Here is a 20408-nt window from a genome sequence, read left to right on the forward strand (position 1 = left end):
GCCCAAACATCCATCGATGGATGGATGGATAAAGATGTGGTGTATATATACAATGGAGTATTATTCGGCAATCAAAAAAAAAATGAAATCTTGCCATTTGCAACTACGTGGATGGAACTGGAGGGTATTATGCTAAGTGAAATTAGTCCAACAGAGAAAGAGAAAAATCCTATGACTTCACTCACATGAGGACTTTAAGAGACAAAACAGATGAACATAAGGGAAGGGAAACAAAAATAATACAAAAACAGGGAGGGGGACAAAACAGAAGAGACTCATAAATATGGAGAACAAACTGAGGGTTACTGGGAGGGTTGTGGGAGGGGGGTGGGGTAAATGGGTAAGAGACACTAAGGAATCTACTCCTGAAATCATTGTTGCATTATATGCTAACTAATTTAAATGTAAATTTTTAAAAATTAAAATTAAAATAAATCAATAAATACGTATCCAAAAATTAAAAAAAAAAATAAAATCGTATCAGGTTTTTTTTTTTTTGCAAACACAGTCAAACTAATTCTAAAATTTATTTACAAATACAAAAGACAGAATAACCAAAACATTCTTAGAAGTGCAAAGTGAAATGTTTCATATTACAAGTATGAAGGCTTACTCTAAACCCATAATAATCAAAACAGTGTGGTACTACCATAAGTGTAAACAAATAAGTCAATGGGACAGGATAGAGTCCAGGAATAGAACCACATACAACCGAGGGTTGAAGGCAACCAAGGTAATTCTATAGAGAAGTCTAATCAACAAAGAACGCTGGGAAAAAAAAGGATTTCTAAAAACTAAATCTTGAATCACTTACACAATCCACATAAATTAATTTGAGTTGAAATACATACTTATACATAAAAGGTAAAACGATAAATCTTCAAAAAGAAAACATAGGAGAATATCTTATCTTGGAATAAGCAAGGTTTCTTAAAAAGGGCACAAAAAGCCCTAATGTGATATATGCCTGCCTTATAAAACTGGAATTCAGAAGAACTTCTTCATCAAAACAAACTTAAGGAAATAAAAATAGATGGAAAATCTTTTGCACTAAATATATCTGTCAAGCAACCTGTATTCAGAATATATAAATAACACCTGCAATTCAACAAGAAAAGACAAAGAGCCTACTACAATATGCAAAAAACCACACTTTGAAAAACCATGCAAGGTAACAATAAAGCTGAACAACAATGTGTCCTCACTCTCATTTTTTTGCTGTTTAGGAGGACTTAATGGACTATACAAAACATACATGATTTCTTTGTTTCCCTCTAGGGATGTAATTTTATTCTCATTTCTTCTTCTGTTTCCTCAAGTGCAATATTCTAATAGCTTTTCGTTTCTTTTAACACATTTCCAGCACCTGTGGGATATTACTTCTTACCAGGTACTCTCCCACATTGCTACTGGGCAAGTAAACAATACAACATTTCTAGAAAGCAGTTTTATAACCATTATTAGAGGTTTTAAAATATTTATGTCATTGACTCAATAATTTCTTTTGCAGGGATATGTCATAAGACAATATTCTGAAATATGAACACAGGTCTATGAGTAATTATGTTAATTACAGGATTATTTATACCACCAAACATCCAGAAACTTAAACATTTCATAAAGGGATCTTTCCATAAAGGAATAATTATTATATAAATTGAGGTATTTATGTATGAAAGAGTAGTCAGCCATTTGTATTATGGGTTTTACTTATAATAACATGATTTCCTATATATTTAAAAACAGAAATAAGGCAATTGGAAGAAAATGCATCAAAATGTAAATAGTTACATATCATGTAATTATGACTAATATTTTTACTTTCAGTTCTTATGTATATTATCAACATAAGCAAACATTTGACATTTTTTCATAAAAAGTAAAGATTATACTATCTAGTATGCGTAAAACTTCAGCCCTGGAAATTTCTCCATGTAATTTTTCTCGTCGAGTAACTTTTTGCATTTCTAATTCATAAATATAAAAGACATCACATATTCCAATTTCAATTAACAAAAAGAAAGCTGGCTATACTTTATTTAAAGCTGAGAAGACTGAAATCTTTGGATTTCACACTGCATAGCAAATTAGGCTACCAGCTCCTCAATCTGAATAACGAATGCTTTGAACTATCTTAAAGAGTTTTAGATTACTTAGAAACAGACTCAAGATGAAAAGACCTTCAGAACCACAAAGGCAAAAAAAAATTGTGGTGGAAATACATACAACTTACAATGCCTGGTTACGGTCTGTGGAGAACCCAAAAGGTAATCAGGTTACCAAGCACCCAATGAAGAATCATCATAATTCGTAAGAATGCATTTCAACCAGGAGAGTGAATTGAAGACTTAAGCCATGAAATTTGCAACTGGAAGATAAAGAGTCTAAAAGAAACGACATCTATTCCCATCTAGTAATTCTATTTGAATCTCTCATCTATTCAAGTGCCACTCTGAATATTTTAAAATACACAGAAATACACACATATACCCAAATAACCACACTCTTCTGTTTATGCGATCATCTTACACACATGTAATTTTCAAATAATTTATGTTCTTAGAAACATAATCAGTATAATAGTTTCAAGAAATGTGAAACTAGAGTCCTGAAAATTAGGTTCTCTCTTCTTGAACAATGGTGTACTGTTATATGAGCAGTCAGGTGAGATGTGTTTGAAAACAGACACATATGCCCATATTCTTTAGAGAGCATAGGGTGCTCAAAACTGTACAGTATAAACTACATTTAACTCTGCTTTTTTTCAAGTAGAACTTTTTTTTAATCTTGGGAGCAATCTAAAGTCACTAGAATCTGAGCTCCAAACACACATTTGATGCTAGCCTAGTATCCATTTTTACATGACTCGTATCGTATAAAGAGAAAGAATGGACATAATTTTAGCATTCCATTTGCTCTTCACCAACTCTCATCAACTATTACTTTTCTCCTTTTCCTACCAATGATGGTATGGAAGAGAAAGAAATCTGACAGACTCCTCTCTAACAACCTGGAGGGATCCTCTGAGCTCTAAACATGTATTTCAAATTGCCTCTATCTCCTTAAATGTCTTACAGGGGTTTCAAACTTATATAAAACACAAGTGAGCACTTGGTAATATACAGAACTGTTAAATCACCATACTGTAAACCTGAAACTAATTTAACACTGTACGTTAAGTAGAATGGAATTCAAATATAATTTCAAAATATAGTAAAAAAAACCACAATTCATTTTTTGGTAATATTATCCTTCTTCTATTTTCCCTACATCTCTAATGTAGTCACTGTTTACCTAATGGCCTATGCTACCCAGCCGGGATTCACGCATACTCCTTTTTCACCCTTCACAGTAAGTCAAGGTGTCTGAATAACTCTTGAAGTTGCCAATCCCCCTCCGCCCCCATCTTCATTACCACTTTCTTACAGCAGGCTTCTAGGCGTCCTCATTTCTTCACCTGGACTTAGGTACCAACATCCTGCTTTGTCTATCTGCCTCCAGCAGTAGAGATTCTGGTCCCCTTCCACACAGACATCCACGTATTCTTTCTAAACCGCAAATCTGATTCTGTCTCATTCCATCTCTCTCAACCTCCCCCATTTAACAGGTCCAAAAACGAAACAAAACCCTTCTGTCCTATCTTTCTCCACATCAATGTCTTTCTTCACCATATGTGTCGTCACTGAGCCACCAGGGAGCTCTAGAATACCAAGATGAGCTCTTAGGCTCATCTTGCATGGAACGGACGCTTACAATCTCATCCACAGATGCTCTTGCCTCCTCTGTGCAATTTTTGCTGATTTCCCCATTTTATAAACACTGTTCTGCTTTCAATTCTTCTTCTCTTTACATGTGCCTTTCTCCTAGAATTTATTATGCCAGATGGCAATTGCTTCTGTTTTTCATGTTCCCCCCACAACACTGAACTGTGGGTACCCTGAGGACAGGGTTTGTCTCTTGGCCCATATTATAATCATTTCACATAGCAGAGTGAATTCAATAAGCATTTGTGGGTTCAATAAATTTTCAATAAATACTTATGACTGACATTAAATGCATGAAAGCAGGGAGATATTTTTAATAACAAATATTACTAGAATTTATAAAATTCCTATTAATTAGAGGCATCAGTATTGCCTGTATTTCCCATATGCTGCGTGGCCATTCAGGATCCAGCATCACAAGTTACCTAGTGTTACTTCCACTGTACCTGATTTGCCAAGTATTTGTAAGCTCACCCAGATTCCAGGGGATGGTGCATAGACCCAAACTTGTAATGGGGTAAGTGTCCAAAAACTCAGAATCCATTTAAAACCAGCCACCATCAGAAGATGCTAGTAAATTACTTATTTTGAAAGTGTATAAATAAAGAAAAAGAATCAGTTATCCTGCTTTTCCTACACAAACTATATAACTAAATAACCAAGTATTGGGTGAAATTACTCTTTATAGAAATATTCCAGTTAATGAATGAAGAAGGGTAGAATTAGAATATCACTACTCTGCCAATCTCCAATGATTGCTAGATCCAGACAATGACCCTCAAGGACTATTAACCAAAATAGAGGGAAAAGCAGATATTACCTATCATCTTTTAGAAGAAGAAAACACTAACCACAAAGTAGATTTGTTGGGCGGGGGGGATGAAAGTGGTACATCTACATCCAACTGTCAACTTAAAGGAAACAGCAAGACAGAAGAACATGTTAATTGAGACCTAAGAGATGTTATTAGCACAATTCAGACTCAAGGAAACTTCACAAGACAAAAGACGATTTTTTTCAATAAATAAGTGAATAAGACAAAGAGATGGACAGAAACCCATAGATACTTAAGAGTCCTATCAATCAATCACAACAACCAAATTTAACTTGGATCCTGGCTCAAACTAACAGAGCATAAGAAAACAAAGGATATTTGCAAGGCAACTGGAGATTTAAGCACTCAGTAAACAGTGATAGTCAGATGCTACTGTCTTATTTTTTTCAGATGTAAGGGTGTAGTCATGCTCATAAAACAAAGTCTTATCTTTTAAAAGCACCTTCAGAAGTATTTGCAAATAACTGATATAACATCTGAGATATGCCTCACATTAGTACAAAGCAGGTGGGGACAGATAGAAGACTGCCTGTCAGTTGAACATTACAGAAGCTGGGTGATGGGTTCAATATATGATTTTGAGGACTAGGATCCCTCATACCTGCAAGTGTATATGAATTTAGCTTTCTACAGAATTCCAAATCCCACTCTTCTTCTCCCGGCAAAATTCATCCACTCTGCCACATTTGCTCATGCCAACCCCGGGTATCAGGCTGTCTGCCGTGTGGCAGACACACACCAGAGCGACGGATATCCGCCACTTGCCACTCCTGGCTGGCACCCCACCCTTTCCTGCCCTTCTTGCCTTATGAGCCTGACCCACTTATACTGTATCAGTGGCTGCCTTGTCCTCTAGCTTCTGGTTAGACTTCTCCAGAGGAAGGCACCAGCAGAAGATCTAGAGGGCCAAGAAGAGTAAGGTCACTGCATCTAGGGCTCCAGCTCTCTGCCTGCCAGGTTGGCACTGGCTGACTGCTTCTGCCTAGCAAACACTATCAGGTGGTCCTTCCCAAATAGTTGTCCTTCGGGTACTGCTGACTGCTTCCTTACCTTTGCACCTTCAGGTCAGGAATCCACACCATCCAATGCTCCTTCTCACAAATCAAGTTCACTGTTTGTAGAGTCCCTCCATAAACTCTCCTCTAATTACCCAGTCTCAGCCGGCTATCTCTCTCCTGTCCAGGCACGATACAATTGTAAACAAAAATAACCGAAATAAGACTATAAGAATGATCTGGCATAGATATGGACTGAGAAGTTATAGAAGATGGACAGTTAAAGAACATTTTAGAGAGAAATGGCATATGCAACGGCCCGGTGGTACAAAAGCAACAAGAGGTGTTCAAAGCTAAGCTTGACTGGAGAGGCTGATTGAGCTACAAAGCAAAGAGGGCAGTGGGAAAGGCTGGAGAATTAGAGGGAAACTCCATCTTGCAGGCCTACATTTAGACTTTGATTCTGAGAGCGATGGGGAAATATCCAATATTCTTCCTGCCCTCCTAAGCCTTTTGCCGCCACATAGTCATGACTAGGAAGCTCTGGCACATTGGTAAACATTCAATAAATGTTCACTGAATCCACAAATGAATGGGTGAAACACACATGGCCAGGTTTAAGGTTTTTTTGGTCACCTCCAAGAATTCTACCTTGCATACATGCTCCTTGAATTGATTCCCATGTTTACTCTTGCCTGAATCTCTTTGCCTGTAATTAGCATAAAGACCTTTGGAGAGAAAGAGCTGTGTATGAGCTAAAACCCTGAAAACTAGATCCATCCAGACCAATCTTCCACACTTAACAATCATTTCATCCCAGAGATGGCAGATTTAATGAGCAATATCACTATCTCAGGTGATGGGCATTCTTGCCACAACCACTAGAGGCTATTCTGTTAGATCTCAGTAACCCGAAGCGATTGAGGAAAAGTCAGTAGGAATCCACAAGATGAGATACAAAGAGAGCTGTTTTGGCTTGTTTAGAACAAGAGATACAACCTTCTTACCGGCAGGCATCAGGCATAACACAGACCAAGTGCTAACCATGGGCCGCAAGAAGCTTTAAATTTTTTAATTCACTTTATAAACTGATAGTGCAGCCTGATTTACACCACGTAAGGTGATACGTGTAATTTTTAACTGGTTTCCTCCTCATTCAATAATAGGGTAAAATACACAGCGAAAACCTGCTGGAAACTGCCCTTACACCACAATTCACAATTTGATATGTGTAAACAAAATTAAAAGGCAAAGGTAATGTCAATACTGTAGCAAATGAATATTCATTAATGTCACAATAATGATGTCTTTCTTTATTCAGGTATTTTGTGATGATAAAGATGAATGCAAATAACTGCCTTCCTTTCTACCTTAACACTCTAGTCCTTAGTGAAACAAAAAGGTATCCAATGGCAAGGTTTCTGCATGAATGCTGGAATATGTCTGTGGCATAATGCTTTTTCATTTCCATAAGCTGTGTATTTCATTCTGGTAGAAAATTCACCAGGATAATTAGCAAATAATATTTATTATTGAAGTCCCTACAATTGTGCACAATTTCCTTAGTGACATAAAGAATTGTTCTTTTGTTCTTGTTTGCCCCAAGCAATTCTGTATTGCATAAAGTTTATAAATTGGTAAAGCAGGAGAGAAAACTGAAGACTGAAAACCAAAAATCTATGACTGAATAAACTCTGTGACTGAAATGTGTTTCATGTCAATAACATCGTATTGCTCACCAAAGAGGCCATAGTGAATCCAATTACTTCAATATAACCATCATCATGACGCTGAGGTTCAAAATCATGGTGATCTCCTGGGTTCCCCCAGGGCATTGTGCCAGCACAATATCTGCAAGAGGAGATTAAAAAAAGAATTACATTTATTCCATTCCCCTCATGACTGATATTAGGTATTACCTCACAGCGAGATCCAATGTGTATCTCACCTAAGAATAGTTTTCTGTTCTTGGTGCATACCTTCCAGTAGAAAAGAAAATGGATTTATCATTTCCAAATATCAATCTGTGAAAATGGACCACAGGTGTGGTGTCCTGTGTGTCCAACTTTCTCCTCACCCATTATTAATTAACATTTCTCACTCGGTGATCCATTATGTCTCTTCTATGATATGCCATGAGTTCCAGAATTGGGTCTTGGAGGGAGACACTGCATGCCAGTAGAAAAGGGAAGGGAAACCATGGTGGGTAAGCATTGGTTATTATGTGTAGAACTAAGATAATAAATAACCACTGGGAAGGTGAGCAGAGAAAGGTAACTGAAGAAGAGTGAGAAAGATATGCGGAAAAAGTAAAAGATTAAGAAAAAGAAGGAGAAATAAAGGGAATTAGAAAAGGAGAGGAAGAGGAATGGAGAGAAAGCAAGAAGAAAAAAAAGAGAAAAAATTAAAGAAAGCTAATAAACAATGTTTCCTGAGAATCTTGGTCTTTTACTTAATTTTTTAATTTATTTTAAAGAAAAAGAGCGTGAGTTGGGGGGAGGATCAGAGGGAGAGAGAGAGACTTTCAAGCAGGCTCTGTGTTCAGCATGGACCCCAACATAGGGCTTGATCCCACAACTCTTGGATAATGACCTGAGCTGAAATCAACAGTCGGATGCTCAACCAACTGAGCCACTCAGGTACCCCATCTAGGTCTTTTACTTAAATAACAAAGATGAAAATCCTTCCGGAAAAGGATTGTAGGTAACTATACTGAGCATTGCCAAAAAGAATCAGGAGATTATAGTATATTTTCCTAGCTATGGATTTACATACAACTCTCATTTCAGTTAAATTCAGTCTAAATACAACTTATCTGCAGATTTTGTGTCTTGAGTTGTGTGGTTTGTGAATAACAAAGGGCCATAGATCCATCCCTTCCAAAATCTTGGCTTGGGAACCTAGACTCTAATTTTGTACCTCTGAGATAATGTGCTTATTTTGAGTCTAGTTAATCTTAAATATCCCTTTCTCCTGAGATATATAATAGCACCAAAGAGAGTTGACATCCTGGCTAGAAAATGCTACTCTAATTGATCCTATTTTTTTCAAGGCAATCATCTAGCAACAATTTTGAATGTGTTCCATACTAAAATCAGGCTGGATGGTTTCCTAACAGCTTTTGGGAAACTGAGAACAGGGATTTATTCAAGCCTATTATTCTTGGGAGAGAGAGGGAATCAGTAATTGAGAATTACATTAAAATGTTCCAGTAAATAGGGGTGCCTGGGTTTCTTAATGACGGATGTATATCCCATGCATGCCACATCACATTAAACAAACAAGCAAACAAACAAACAAAAAAAAACCACCCACCACAGAGAACACTAAACAAACCAACTAGAACAAAATTATCAGACCTAGAAACCCCTAATAAGCCACTAAGATGACTTACTTTCATTGTTTGTACCTGGAAATTTTCTATAATGAAAACCAATAACCTCAAGTCAAACAGAGCTCACATAAAACCAAAGAAAAAGTATGAACAGAGCTTACCTGGGTATATTTAAAAATACTATACACTGGAACTTCAGTTCCTGAATCTTTGGAGTGAGATCTGTTCCATCACACTGCAACAATCAAAGCAGAAAAGGGGGTTTGAAGTGGTCACAATTCTAAAAACTTTATCAAAAGATAACTAGGTTGACACAATGGGATATATCATGTGGTGTTCCCCTTGCCCCCACTGCTGCTTAAGTGAATGTTCAGTACCATGACTGAAATGTACTCTGATTTTAACTTTAGCAGACCCAGGGTTCAGAGCATGGTTTTGTTTTAATGTAAAAACAAAGCTGCCATTTGACCAAAACAATTTTTTTCCTGGTCTCACAAACAAAAGAACTGCCATCATTCTCAACCTTGGATTATTAGGTATTTTGAACTGGAGTATCAACATTAAAATATTTATGAACCCTTAAGGAAATAAAAAAGGAAGCCTCAACTTCAGGCAGTAGTGATGTCCACCATAGTTATCTGACCCAAACAATGCGGATGAATCTACTCATTTATTCTATTTGCTGTCTGAGCTCAATTTTTATTTTGAAAATGTTAAACGCTAACTTTTTGAAAACTCCGTAAGAGGAATATATAATGCAAGCTTTTAAAAACTATTATAAATTAGTGGTATCTCCATTAGGGATTTGCTCTTATACATTTAATGTCTTATAGACTTGACTGGTCTCCTGACATAACTTGCTTTCCTGAATCTGGATGCAACCCTGGGTGTCTCAAGGGCCTCAGGCTGGCCTGGCCTCAATACCTCTGTGCAGAGTTTCCCTCACCAGTTAGCACTTGCCTTGAGTATCCTCTGACTAATCAAAGAAAAGGCTTTCATGCCCCTTCCCATTTCCCACAGGTGACAAAAGTCAAAAGAAGAAAACTCTAGTCACGACTACAGACTTCTCAATGTCAAAGGTATTCTTTTGTACTTGCTCTCTCCATACCCTCATCACAGAATTCCCCATCATCTTCTCCCTTGGAGTGCAGAGTAATGTATTCCCAAGCTCCCTGCAAATTTTTACAGATTTCTTTAAGAAGAGTTTTCAATCTAAGAACAAGGATTCTACTAGCATTATTGTCTCATTCTTTTCCCGGCTGATCTTAACACAGCCCAATTTTCATGAGCATGCTCCAAAAATTGATTCCAGGAAACATTTAGCCCTAAATAAACTACATTTCAAAATGTTACCTAGGAAGAAATCAAATTCTAGGTATTGATTGAAGGTGTTTTTACAATACTCTCAGGTAGTTAGAAAATCTGAAGTCTCCTAATTTAAGGACTGGAAATGAGTTGACAGATGACTATACCAAGGAAGATATTTCACATTATCAAAATTGAGTGCTGGGGCGCCTGGGTGGCGCAGTCGGTTAAGCGTCCGACTTCAGCCAGGTCACGATCTCGCGGTCCGTGAGTTCGAGCCCCGCGTCGGGCTCTGGGCTGATGGCTCGGAACCTGGAGCCTGCTTCCGATTCTGTGTCTCCCTCTCTCTCTGCCCCTCCCCCGTTCATGCTCTGTCTCTCTCTGTCCCAATAATAAATGAACGTTGAAAAAAAAAATTTAAAAAAAAAAAAAAAAAAATTGAGTGCTGTAAGTAATTAAAATTTTAAAAACTAGGATGTGATGGGGCACCTGGGTGGCTCAGTGGGTTCAGCATCTGACTTCAGCTCAGGTTATGCTCTCTCAGTCCGTAAGTTTGAGGCCTACATCAGGCTCCATGCTGACAGCTCAGAGCCTGGAGCCTGCTTCGGATTCTGTGTCTCCCTCTCTCTCTACCCCTCCCCCACTGGCACTCTGTCTCTCTCTCTCTTTCTCTCTCTCTCTCTCTCTAAGACAAATATACATTTGAAAATTTAAAAAAATAGGACATGATACATTAATTTCATACAAAGCAGTATTATTTGCCTTACAGAAAGAAACTATAAAATTATTGTATTTAGAACAGAAATCTTTTCTAATTTTCTACTTTTTCTTCCTGGAAAACATATCAGCGACTCTGGGAATTCATCAAATTACATAAAGATGGGTACTTTACAATGTATCATGCTTTATCAAGTTTTCTTACATATTACTACCTTTAAATTTTGTGTCTTTTTAGAACAGCAGCTTTCAACTTTCTCCTACTTCAAACACACAAAGGAAAATATACGCATATAAAATAGTTCCTGTACAAAAGTTCACGTACTGATAAATCATAAGGAGAACAGAGAATGCTGTATGTAGGATTTTGTTATTGTCTATGCTTTTTTTTTTTATTTTTTTTAACGTTTATTTATTTTTGAGACAGAGAGAGACAGAGCATGAATGGGGGAGGGTCAGAGAGAGGGAGACACAGAATCTGAAACAGGCTCAAGGCTCTGAGCTGTCAGCACAGAGCCCGACGCAGGGCTTGAACTCACGGACCGTGAGATCATGACCTGAGCCTAAGTCGGCCGCTTAACCGACTGAGCCACCCAGGCACCCCTGTCCTATGCTTTTTTTGATATAGCATTCATACAAACACTTTACATTTGTGGGAGAGATTAACAATGACTTCATCCTGTGGCAAAAATGAAATGGTCTGTTGGTATCTACACATCGGATCACTAACTAATCTTCTATCCTTTTCATCTCTCACTCAAGAAAACATAGAGTGATGTCCTTATAGAAATATCCTGGGTCCCTGTGTAATACATCACACTGGTCAGTAATTGTTGTTTCAAAGACCTGTTTTAAACAAGGAAAGCAAACTCTTCTGAAAGATTACATGATTCCTCCAAGGTCATATACCTCATAAAGGTAGACCTAGGACTGAATCCCAAACATTTAGATCTTGTTTCTAATATTTTTTCTCCTCCATAGAAAAAAGATAGGGTTACACAAACAAATCCACCTGGAATTTTTCCTGTACTGGCTGATATCAAATCTTCCCTAGTTACTTGGCCGCCATTTTCACTTCTCTGTAAGCTTCCTTTAATCCCTGCTATATAAGTCACCTGGGAGTGAGACATTCATCAACAAGGGGGCTGTTAGATGTGGGAAACAAACTGTCTAGTGGTTAGGGAGTATATAGAGTTTAATTTCACTGCAGCTGACTTCAACAGTCAACACCATTCAATATGGACACTGCCCCTGGGCATGTGCCGCCGCCGTTCCTCTCAGTGTGAAAAATACTGGAAAAACAGGGCAAGTTTATTTTTGGCTGGGTTGCCAGGAGCTGAAGAAACAGGGGAAGTTTGATGGGAGGTTGCTTAAATTTTAAGCTATTTAAATTTTATAGCCATAATTTTATCAATAAAAGAGCTTCATAGCTCAGTGGACCATTGTCTTTCTTGCCTCTAGCTTTAAGAAGGCAGAACCTCCATTTTCAAGAGTCTTTATGACTAAGAGATGCTTGTTTTCACTGCTATTGCAAGAGAACTGAACTACCTGAATGTGATGCCAAGGGTCGTGGACAGCAGTGGTAATAGCCTCTGTCTCTTCTTTCAACTGACTTGTCCAATTTGTTGCCATATAATTTTTCATAATATTCTCTTAAAATCCTTTGTATTTCTGTGGTGTTGGTTGTTACTCCTCCTCCTTCATCTCTGATTTTGAGTTCTCTCTCTTTTTGTCTTGAGTCTCACTAAAAGTGTCTCGATTTTGTTTATCTTTTCAAATAACCAGCTCCCCATTTTATTGATCTTTTTTCTTTTTAAAAAAATTTTTTTTTCAACGTTTATTTATTTTTGGGACAGAGAGAGACAGAGCATGAATGGGGGAGGGGCAGAGAGAGAGGGAGACACAGAACCAGAAACAGGCTCCAGGCTCTGAGCCATCAGCCCAGAGCCCGACGCGGGGCTCGAACTCACGGACCGCGAGATCGTGACCTGGCTGAAGTCGGACGCTTAACCGACTGCGCCACCCAGGCGCCCCTATTGATCTTTTTTCTATTGCCTTTTTAGTCTCTATTTCATTTATTTCTGCTCCAATCTTTGTTATTTCCTTCATTCTATTGGCTCTGGGCTTTGTTGTTCTTCTTCTAGCTCCTTTAGATGTCAAGTTTGGTTGCCTGAAATTTTTCTTGTTTTTTGAGATAGGTCTGTATTGGTATAAACTTCCCTCTTAGAACTGTTTTTGCTGCATGGTGATTACAAATTTTAATTTATATCCCTCTCCTGATCCTCTCCATACTCATATATATTTTTCTCTATTCTAATGTATTTCTGTTATTTTGTCCCCTCTCATCACATATCCTATTCTTTATCTATGCTATGATAAATTCATGCATTGCTATATCCCACTTCTTTCTCATTTCTTTTTCTTTAGACAATTATATACAACAAAGTCACCTGTGCTCCTTTTTTAACTTGGTTACTATAAGGAAACACTTTATGTCTTTCCTAATAACTAATAATATGATATTTTAAAATATAGCTCCTAGAGAAAAGGTAACTTTCCTTCTCTCATGCCTCCAAGGAGTGTGTGTCTAAAACCTGAGATAGAAACAGCACGAAAAACAAACTAACCAACCATTTAGTGGTGAAGAACCTTGGCCAGGCTATAGGCTACAGAGGGAATCATTACAAAATAATTAAATAAATACGTTTTTCTAAAATGGAGACTCCTCAAATAGCCCTGGAATAAAGATATTTGTTTGGTCAGCATCTATTTCTACATCAAGACTCAGCTCGACATCACTACTTTGATGAAGTTTCCCTGAACCCACCATGGTCGGTTTCCATTTCCTTCTTTGTGCCACCACCATAATGCATACATTGTCAACAACATTAATTAAATAGTATTATGCAATGACTTACATGCCCATTTCTGCAACTGAACTGTTGAGTTTCTTCAGGAGTGAAACTAGCTGTCCATCCATCCACGAGACTAAGACATTTCCCAACACAGAGCTAAATTCTCAGAAATGTTGGTTGAATGAACTATATGAAATCATCTCTGAAATTAATGTGGCCCATTGATTAATCTAAGTATATAACCTGGTATTTGGGGTACATTTTTTGCCACATATTTATATTCAAATGAAATGAAGGAAAAAATATGATAAAAAGAGGGGAAGGCAAACCATAAGAGACTCTTAAATACAGAGAACAAACTGAGGGTTGATGGGGGGGAGAGGGGAGAGGGAAAAACGGATGAAGGGCATTGAGGAGGGCACTTGTTGGGATGAGCACTGGGTGTTATATGTAAGTGATGAATCACTCGGTTCTACTCCTGAAACCAATACTACACTGTATGTTAACTAACTTGAATTTAAATAAATACATGATAAAACAACAACAACAACAAAAAAAAAAAAAACAGATGAAACGAGTCAATACATTCAGTACTTACAACAACTTTAACATGTTTGGAAAGATCTCTAGAGCTTCTCTGTAGGAAATCAGAAAAAGCTGCCTACAACCACAAGGAGAAAAAGGGGGAAAAATAAACTTAATCACATGGTTATGCCAAATCCTTGTATTATAGATAGTTCCTATTGCTTCTGAATTATTCAAAAATATAAAACAAGGTTGTTTTTTTTTTCTGAATCCAAAACAAAATGCAGTGGCTGTCAAGATGAAAACTTTCTTTGTTTTCAAACTACGACCTATAATACAATTTAAGAACACAGTAGGAAAGTAAAAGAGAAGATAATTCCAAGGGTCAATTTGAAGATGTATTTTGACAACCTTTCTTGACCTCTTACTTGACTATAGGGTGCTGAAATCATCTTTAACTTGCCATTAAGAATGTCTGGCTTCACCCTCTCCCCTTTCATTTCAATTCTCTCTATGCAGTGGTGTAAATTAACTACATTTTCTTTAAAATCAGTGTTTTGGAGGACTTTCCGCCTCCCCTCTGCCTAGACATTCATCCCCAGGGATGTTCCTGAGAAGAAGGAAACAAGACCCAATTTACTCATATATAAGCTTCCATGAGGAGCTACACCTTCCATCAATTTCTCATCCAAACATCGATGCATACGTACTGCTGTGCACACCACATTCCGACCCAGGCTTTTCCACGCATCTTTCAGGCTGCCTAACTCCCCCATTCTCTAAATTGGCTTTGATGTTTTTCACATCACTCCTTGAATGTCATCTCCTCAGTCAACATGAAGCTTTAAGGCTTTAAAGTTCAAAGATGATGAACACCAGCTCTCTTTCTACCAACTTAATAAGTATATTTACTTTTAAGCCAAGACATTAAACCTTAAGCATAATATAGACATCCTTGTAAACATCTGAGACGTGTAATTATTTTTAATATAGTTAGTATCCTTATTACCAATAGTGAATTAGTATTAAATAACATGTAATAATTTTAAGTGTAATGTATACCTACCCCTGCATAGAACATTTTATTTCGAAAACGACTGTTGAATTTCTCTGGATTTGCTTCTGTAAAAGGAGACAGGTAGTTTTGTTATAGAGACCTCATTAAAGGTAATGGCCTCCATTAGCACTCTTCCTCCCCCTCCCTCCCCACCCCACAGATCCATCAGACTCAAGAGCCTTATCATCTTTTCCTCAGTTATACGCCAGTTGGTAAAGTTGTCCAGTGCTACAAAAGTATAGCCCCCAAATGGCAGCATCAGCATCAACTGGAAGCTTGTTAGAAATGCAAGTTATTAGACTCTGCCCCAGACCTACTGAATTATAATGCTTAGGGGACGGTGTCTAGGAATCATGATTTAACAAGTTCTCTAGTTGATTTGCATGTACATTAAAAGTTCAGACACTCTGGGGTGCCTGGGTAGCTCAGTCTGCTAAGCGTCCCACTCGATTTCAGTTCAGGTCATAACCTCACAGTTGGTGGGGTCAAGCCCCACGTCAGGCTCTGTGCTGACAGTGCTGAGCCTGCTTGGGCTTCTCTCTCTCCTTTTCTCTCTGCTCCTCCCATGCTGGTGCGCTCACTCGCTCTCGCTCTCTATCTCAAAATAAATATTTATTTATTCAGAATAGAGGGTTGGCAGGGACATAGGACAGGGATGATAGGACAAAGGGAGGGTGTTGAGGGGTGATTATCTGCTTTGACTTCTATAGGGCACGTCTTCTATCAACTATTCATGCAGCTTCCAAATGTAATTAAATATGGAACATTTGGATAAAAATTGTAATAGATGATTTGCTTTTACATTTTTCTAAAACTCCAAACTAGCATCTGTGCTCTTGTTGGCAACAGGCTTTGAAAAATTATCTGATTTACTGGAGATATATAAATATACATATATGCAGGTGAACTGCTAACTGGACTCAGGACATAGAAGGCTGAAAAGTGGTTTAATTTTGATTTTGATCCTGTTTATCATATAAGTTGAAGACTACAAAAAGGCTAAACAAGATTCTGCATCAGAGAATGCTGACATGAATTCAAGGGATTATAAAATCCCTAAGTGAAGTATTATTTCCTTACATTCTTTCTAGTAGACTTCTGAGACATTCCAAAGGGACCTACTGTCAATGTTTTTCATTCTGCTATTTTATCCCATATGCTCATTAATGTCTTCTTAGGGCAAGGTCTCTCTTCAGATTGTTTCTCATCAGGCAGCTGGATGACTAGCTTAAAACGGTTCAAGTCCTGGACCTATGTTTGAACAGCAAATCTCAACAACTGTCTAGATGAAGAAAATAGCAAAGAGCTCACTCACTAAGATTGGGCAGAATACGAGCTACACGATTTCAGGAAATAATCCAAGACAAGGGATTACTAGGTTATTCCCATGATTATTAGACTATATTATTAGCACATGACAGGGAAACGGGGTGAAAGCTTGCAAACTTTAAAAAGGTAGTATTTTGTACATCGGCTCTTAAGAGTTTTGGTATATTTAGGTTTCTGTATCTCACATCTTTCCTTAAATATTCACTCTGTTCTATTGGATTAAGTACTCTAAACCCTGGAAACAAAATAAAACAAGTTAAAGGCTAACTTGCAGGTTATCCTAAGCGAAAAAAAGATCAAAGTGGTACTAAAATGCTCTATCTCCCTGGTCCCCATTTGTGGACCCAGAATTCACCATTTTTTACAGTCTGGGCCTTTAGGATAAGTTTGGCTGCTGAGTAACACTGGTTTTTTGTTTGTTTGTTTGTTTGTTTGCTTGCTTGCTTGCTTTTACCTTTCTTAACCCAGATTTGGCTGGGTGTCCTTTTCAATTCTGTTAACTCTTTCTTGCTTTTATGGAATCAGAGGCAAAATTAGAATTTTTGTTGCTATGCAATTTATCATGGGTACATAGTCCCTAATTTGAAAAACAATGAAAGAAATAAAGTCAGATCTGGCTATCAAGCAAGTTATAATAAAGAACTGAAAACAGCACACACATTTCTGGCAGAGTTTTTTGAGGGCACCAACATCCACAGCTATTAAGTAAATTATATATCAACTATTAACATTTACTTTTTAAAAACATTAATTTATGGTTTGGAAAGATTCACATTCTTAAGAGGTTTCCTATGAGCCTAAGTTTTTTTTCTCTTTAAAAAAAAATAGTTTCATCTCAAGAGAAAGAGAATGCTCTGTAAGACCCAAACAGACTAGAAGAAAATGAAAAAATAAACGGAGTGTTTGGTGATTCCATTGACACAGCTGATGAAAAGAGTCACTTCAGATGTAATTTACCTAGATTAAATTCAATTAATATGCAAAACTAAACAAGATCAAGACACTAACATTTAAAGAGGTGTCAGAGGGATAACAGTAGGGAAGTCACACATGTGCTTTAGCCTAGAGAACAGAAAAGGTGGAGGTAAATTCTGTTATCTCTCCTCATAGTATAATGGTATCACACTGTGAGCTCCCTGATTGAACCTGCCTTGACAGTTAAACCCTGTTTCCATTTTAATATCTCCCCTATTCCAAATAGCCTCAGAAACAACAGCTGCTTGGAGCTGAGACAGATGTCAGCTAGCTTTAGAGCTTTGCTACTCCTTGCAGAAGCCAGGCCATACGAAAGCAAGGGGTAGCTTGCAAAAAACAGTACTTAATCATTCTTTAGTGGCTCTTAAAGGGTTGAGTGGCTGAATATGTCTATGTGTATGTATAAGAAATGACAGGTCTTTGAGGAGGACCAAGGAACATAGACCCCAGCTGTATCAAGAAAAGGGGACATACAGAATTGGGACAGGGCCAGGAAGAAAGTTTAAGCATTCTTGATCCTTAAGGGAGTTGTATCTGCTAATTGGTATGAGGTCAACCATGAAAGGCCATTCTCAAGAAATGCCAATAATCCTCAAAGTATACCAAGACTCCAAGAGTGGAAGTATCCGTGGCTTATTGCTGAAGTTCTTGACTGCCCATCTTCCTCTTCCACAAGAATAGAGTGTAACCAAGTGAGATCTAAACACTCACTGTGTATGTCTAGGCCATTAACCTATTTATAACCTGTCTGGACACCAACATTAATTGTATTAGTTTTCTATTCCTGAAAACTTGGCAGCTTAAAATATCATTTATTTTCTTATTCTCTGGGCCAAAATCTGGACGGGGCTCTCCTGAGCCCTCTGCTTTGGGTCTTACAAGACCAAAATCAAGGCGTCAGTCTGCAGGACTCTTCTCTGGAGGCTCTAAAAAGGATTCACTTCAGACCTTATTCAGTAGTTGGCTAAATCTATTTCCTTATGGTTGAAGGAATGAAGTTCTTCTTCCATGCTGTTGTTGGCTAGGGTTCATTCCCAACTTCTAGAGCCCTCCTGCAGTCCTTGGCTTGGGATCCCCTCCACCATCAAAGCCAGCAGTGGCACATCAAGTCCTCACACTTCAGATCTATCCAACTCTGCCACATCCCTCTAACTTCCTGTTCAACTTTCCACTTACCCTTTTAAGGGCTCATGTTGGGCCCACTCTGATAATCCAGAATTATCTTCCCATCTTAAGGTTAGCTAATTATTAACCTCAGTAACATTAAAAAAGTCTTTTTGCCATGTAAAATAACCTAACCAACAAGCATGACACCAAATGGCAAAGGTCATAGAGCCAAAATTCTACCTACCATCGCCCACCATCTGGCCCCCATGATTCACATCCTTCCCATATGAAAAACATTCATTCCCTCCAAGGTCCCCAAAGGTCTCATCCCCATTAGAGAATTAACTCAAAATCTAAAAATCTCACCTAAATCTTATTAGCTCAAACTTCTCAAATCTCAACATCTAAATCACCTAAATGATTTGGCTTTAGATATAAGCCAGTTGTAATGATAATAAGGCTCTGGGTATAATCAATTCCATTGATTTAATATATTAATCCTATCTTTATGTACAACACAGTAATATCTGTGCCACCAGAACAGGATCCTAAACCCTACTTTTGTCTGTAATTGGTCTGGCATATTAAGGGAGATATTCATAAATATGAGTTCAACTCTATGTTTATGAAAATCAATAAGCAATTTGAACTCCACAGAACTCACAGTTTCCATATTCTCTGTATTAGATATGTACCTAATCTTAAGACTTCAGCTAAGTATACATAAATGATTCCAAAATCTATGCCCACAATAACAACACCACCTTCAATTCAAATCGTATGCATCCAAAAAGATCTTTTCTTCCAATGTCATCTCCCATTAAGGACAAATATTTTACCGACATTATTCATTTTTTAACATCATTGAAAAAAATCTTTCATTATGTATTAATTGGACATCCTAACCCATCTTCACCACAAGCTCATTTGTCCCTATGCTGTCTGAAATGCCCTCACCAACTTTAGCTCTTTTCTACATATATCGCACTCTTCCTTTATCTCTCAGCTCCCTCCTACCCTTTCTGGAAATTTTACCCCAATATCTTTTTTTCTGGAAAACTCCTATATTATTTGCTGCCTATACAACTAATCTTGTCCTTACTATATCCTCCTTTCTACTGTTGCCTTTTATATTATATATGGGGCCTATCTCCCAATTGCACTTTCCATTATTGTAACACTTATTGAGATAGCCATAGACTTGGCACAGGGAATGTAAGAAGATATGGTCTTTTGCCCTCATGAGTTTAGAGTGGAGGAGATGGGTTTGAAAATCAAAGTAAAACAGCACATTTTATATGCCACACACAGATCAGATGAAGTCAGAGTCCCACATAAAGGGAATGATCAAAAAAGTGTTCCAGAGGCAGGTACACTTGATTCTTGAACGAAGAGTGAGTGCCATACAGAGGTTCAAAATGGAAAATAATTTTACAGAGAACCTTGGACAGCGAGAGTTTCTCCAGAGCAAATCGTGCTTGAGTCTCAGTACCTACACATGAGACTGGTAGTATGTCCTTTGCAGTGATGATGAAATTTAGCAAGCCACTGAAATATCTTTTTAAGGAAATCTGTTCATTTATGAAACATTCATAATCCTTGGAACCATG

At 37.7% G+C, this 20408-nt stretch overlaps 1 protein-coding gene across 4 annotated transcripts in view; it reads right to left on the bottom strand.

Moving 5' to 3' along the window:
- Positions 1-20408, bottom strand: part of DGKI (diacylglycerol kinase iota) — a 450160-nt gene that overhangs the window by 161820 nt on the left and 267932 nt on the right. For all 4 annotated transcript variants that reach the window (XM_047097249.1, XM_047097250.1, XM_047097248.1 and 1 more), the window contains 4 exons: positions 15397-15452; positions 14404-14466; positions 9090-9163; positions 7334-7445 (listed from right to left, as the gene is read on the bottom strand). In XM_047097249.1, coding sequence (XP_046953205.1) covers positions 7334-7445; positions 9090-9163; positions 14404-14466; positions 15397-15452 — 305 coding nt within the window. The remainder of the gene's footprint in view (positions 1-7333; positions 7446-9089; positions 9164-14403; positions 14467-15396; positions 15453-20408) is intronic.

Source organism: Lynx rufus, unplaced genomic scaffold (genome assembly GCF_022079265.1).
Source record: "Lynx rufus isolate CCGP_SWC_20201006 ecotype Redwood Valley unplaced genomic scaffold, mLynRuf1.p SCAF_4, whole genome shotgun sequence".
NCBI lineage: Eukaryota > Metazoa > Chordata > Mammalia > Carnivora > Felidae > Lynx > Lynx rufus.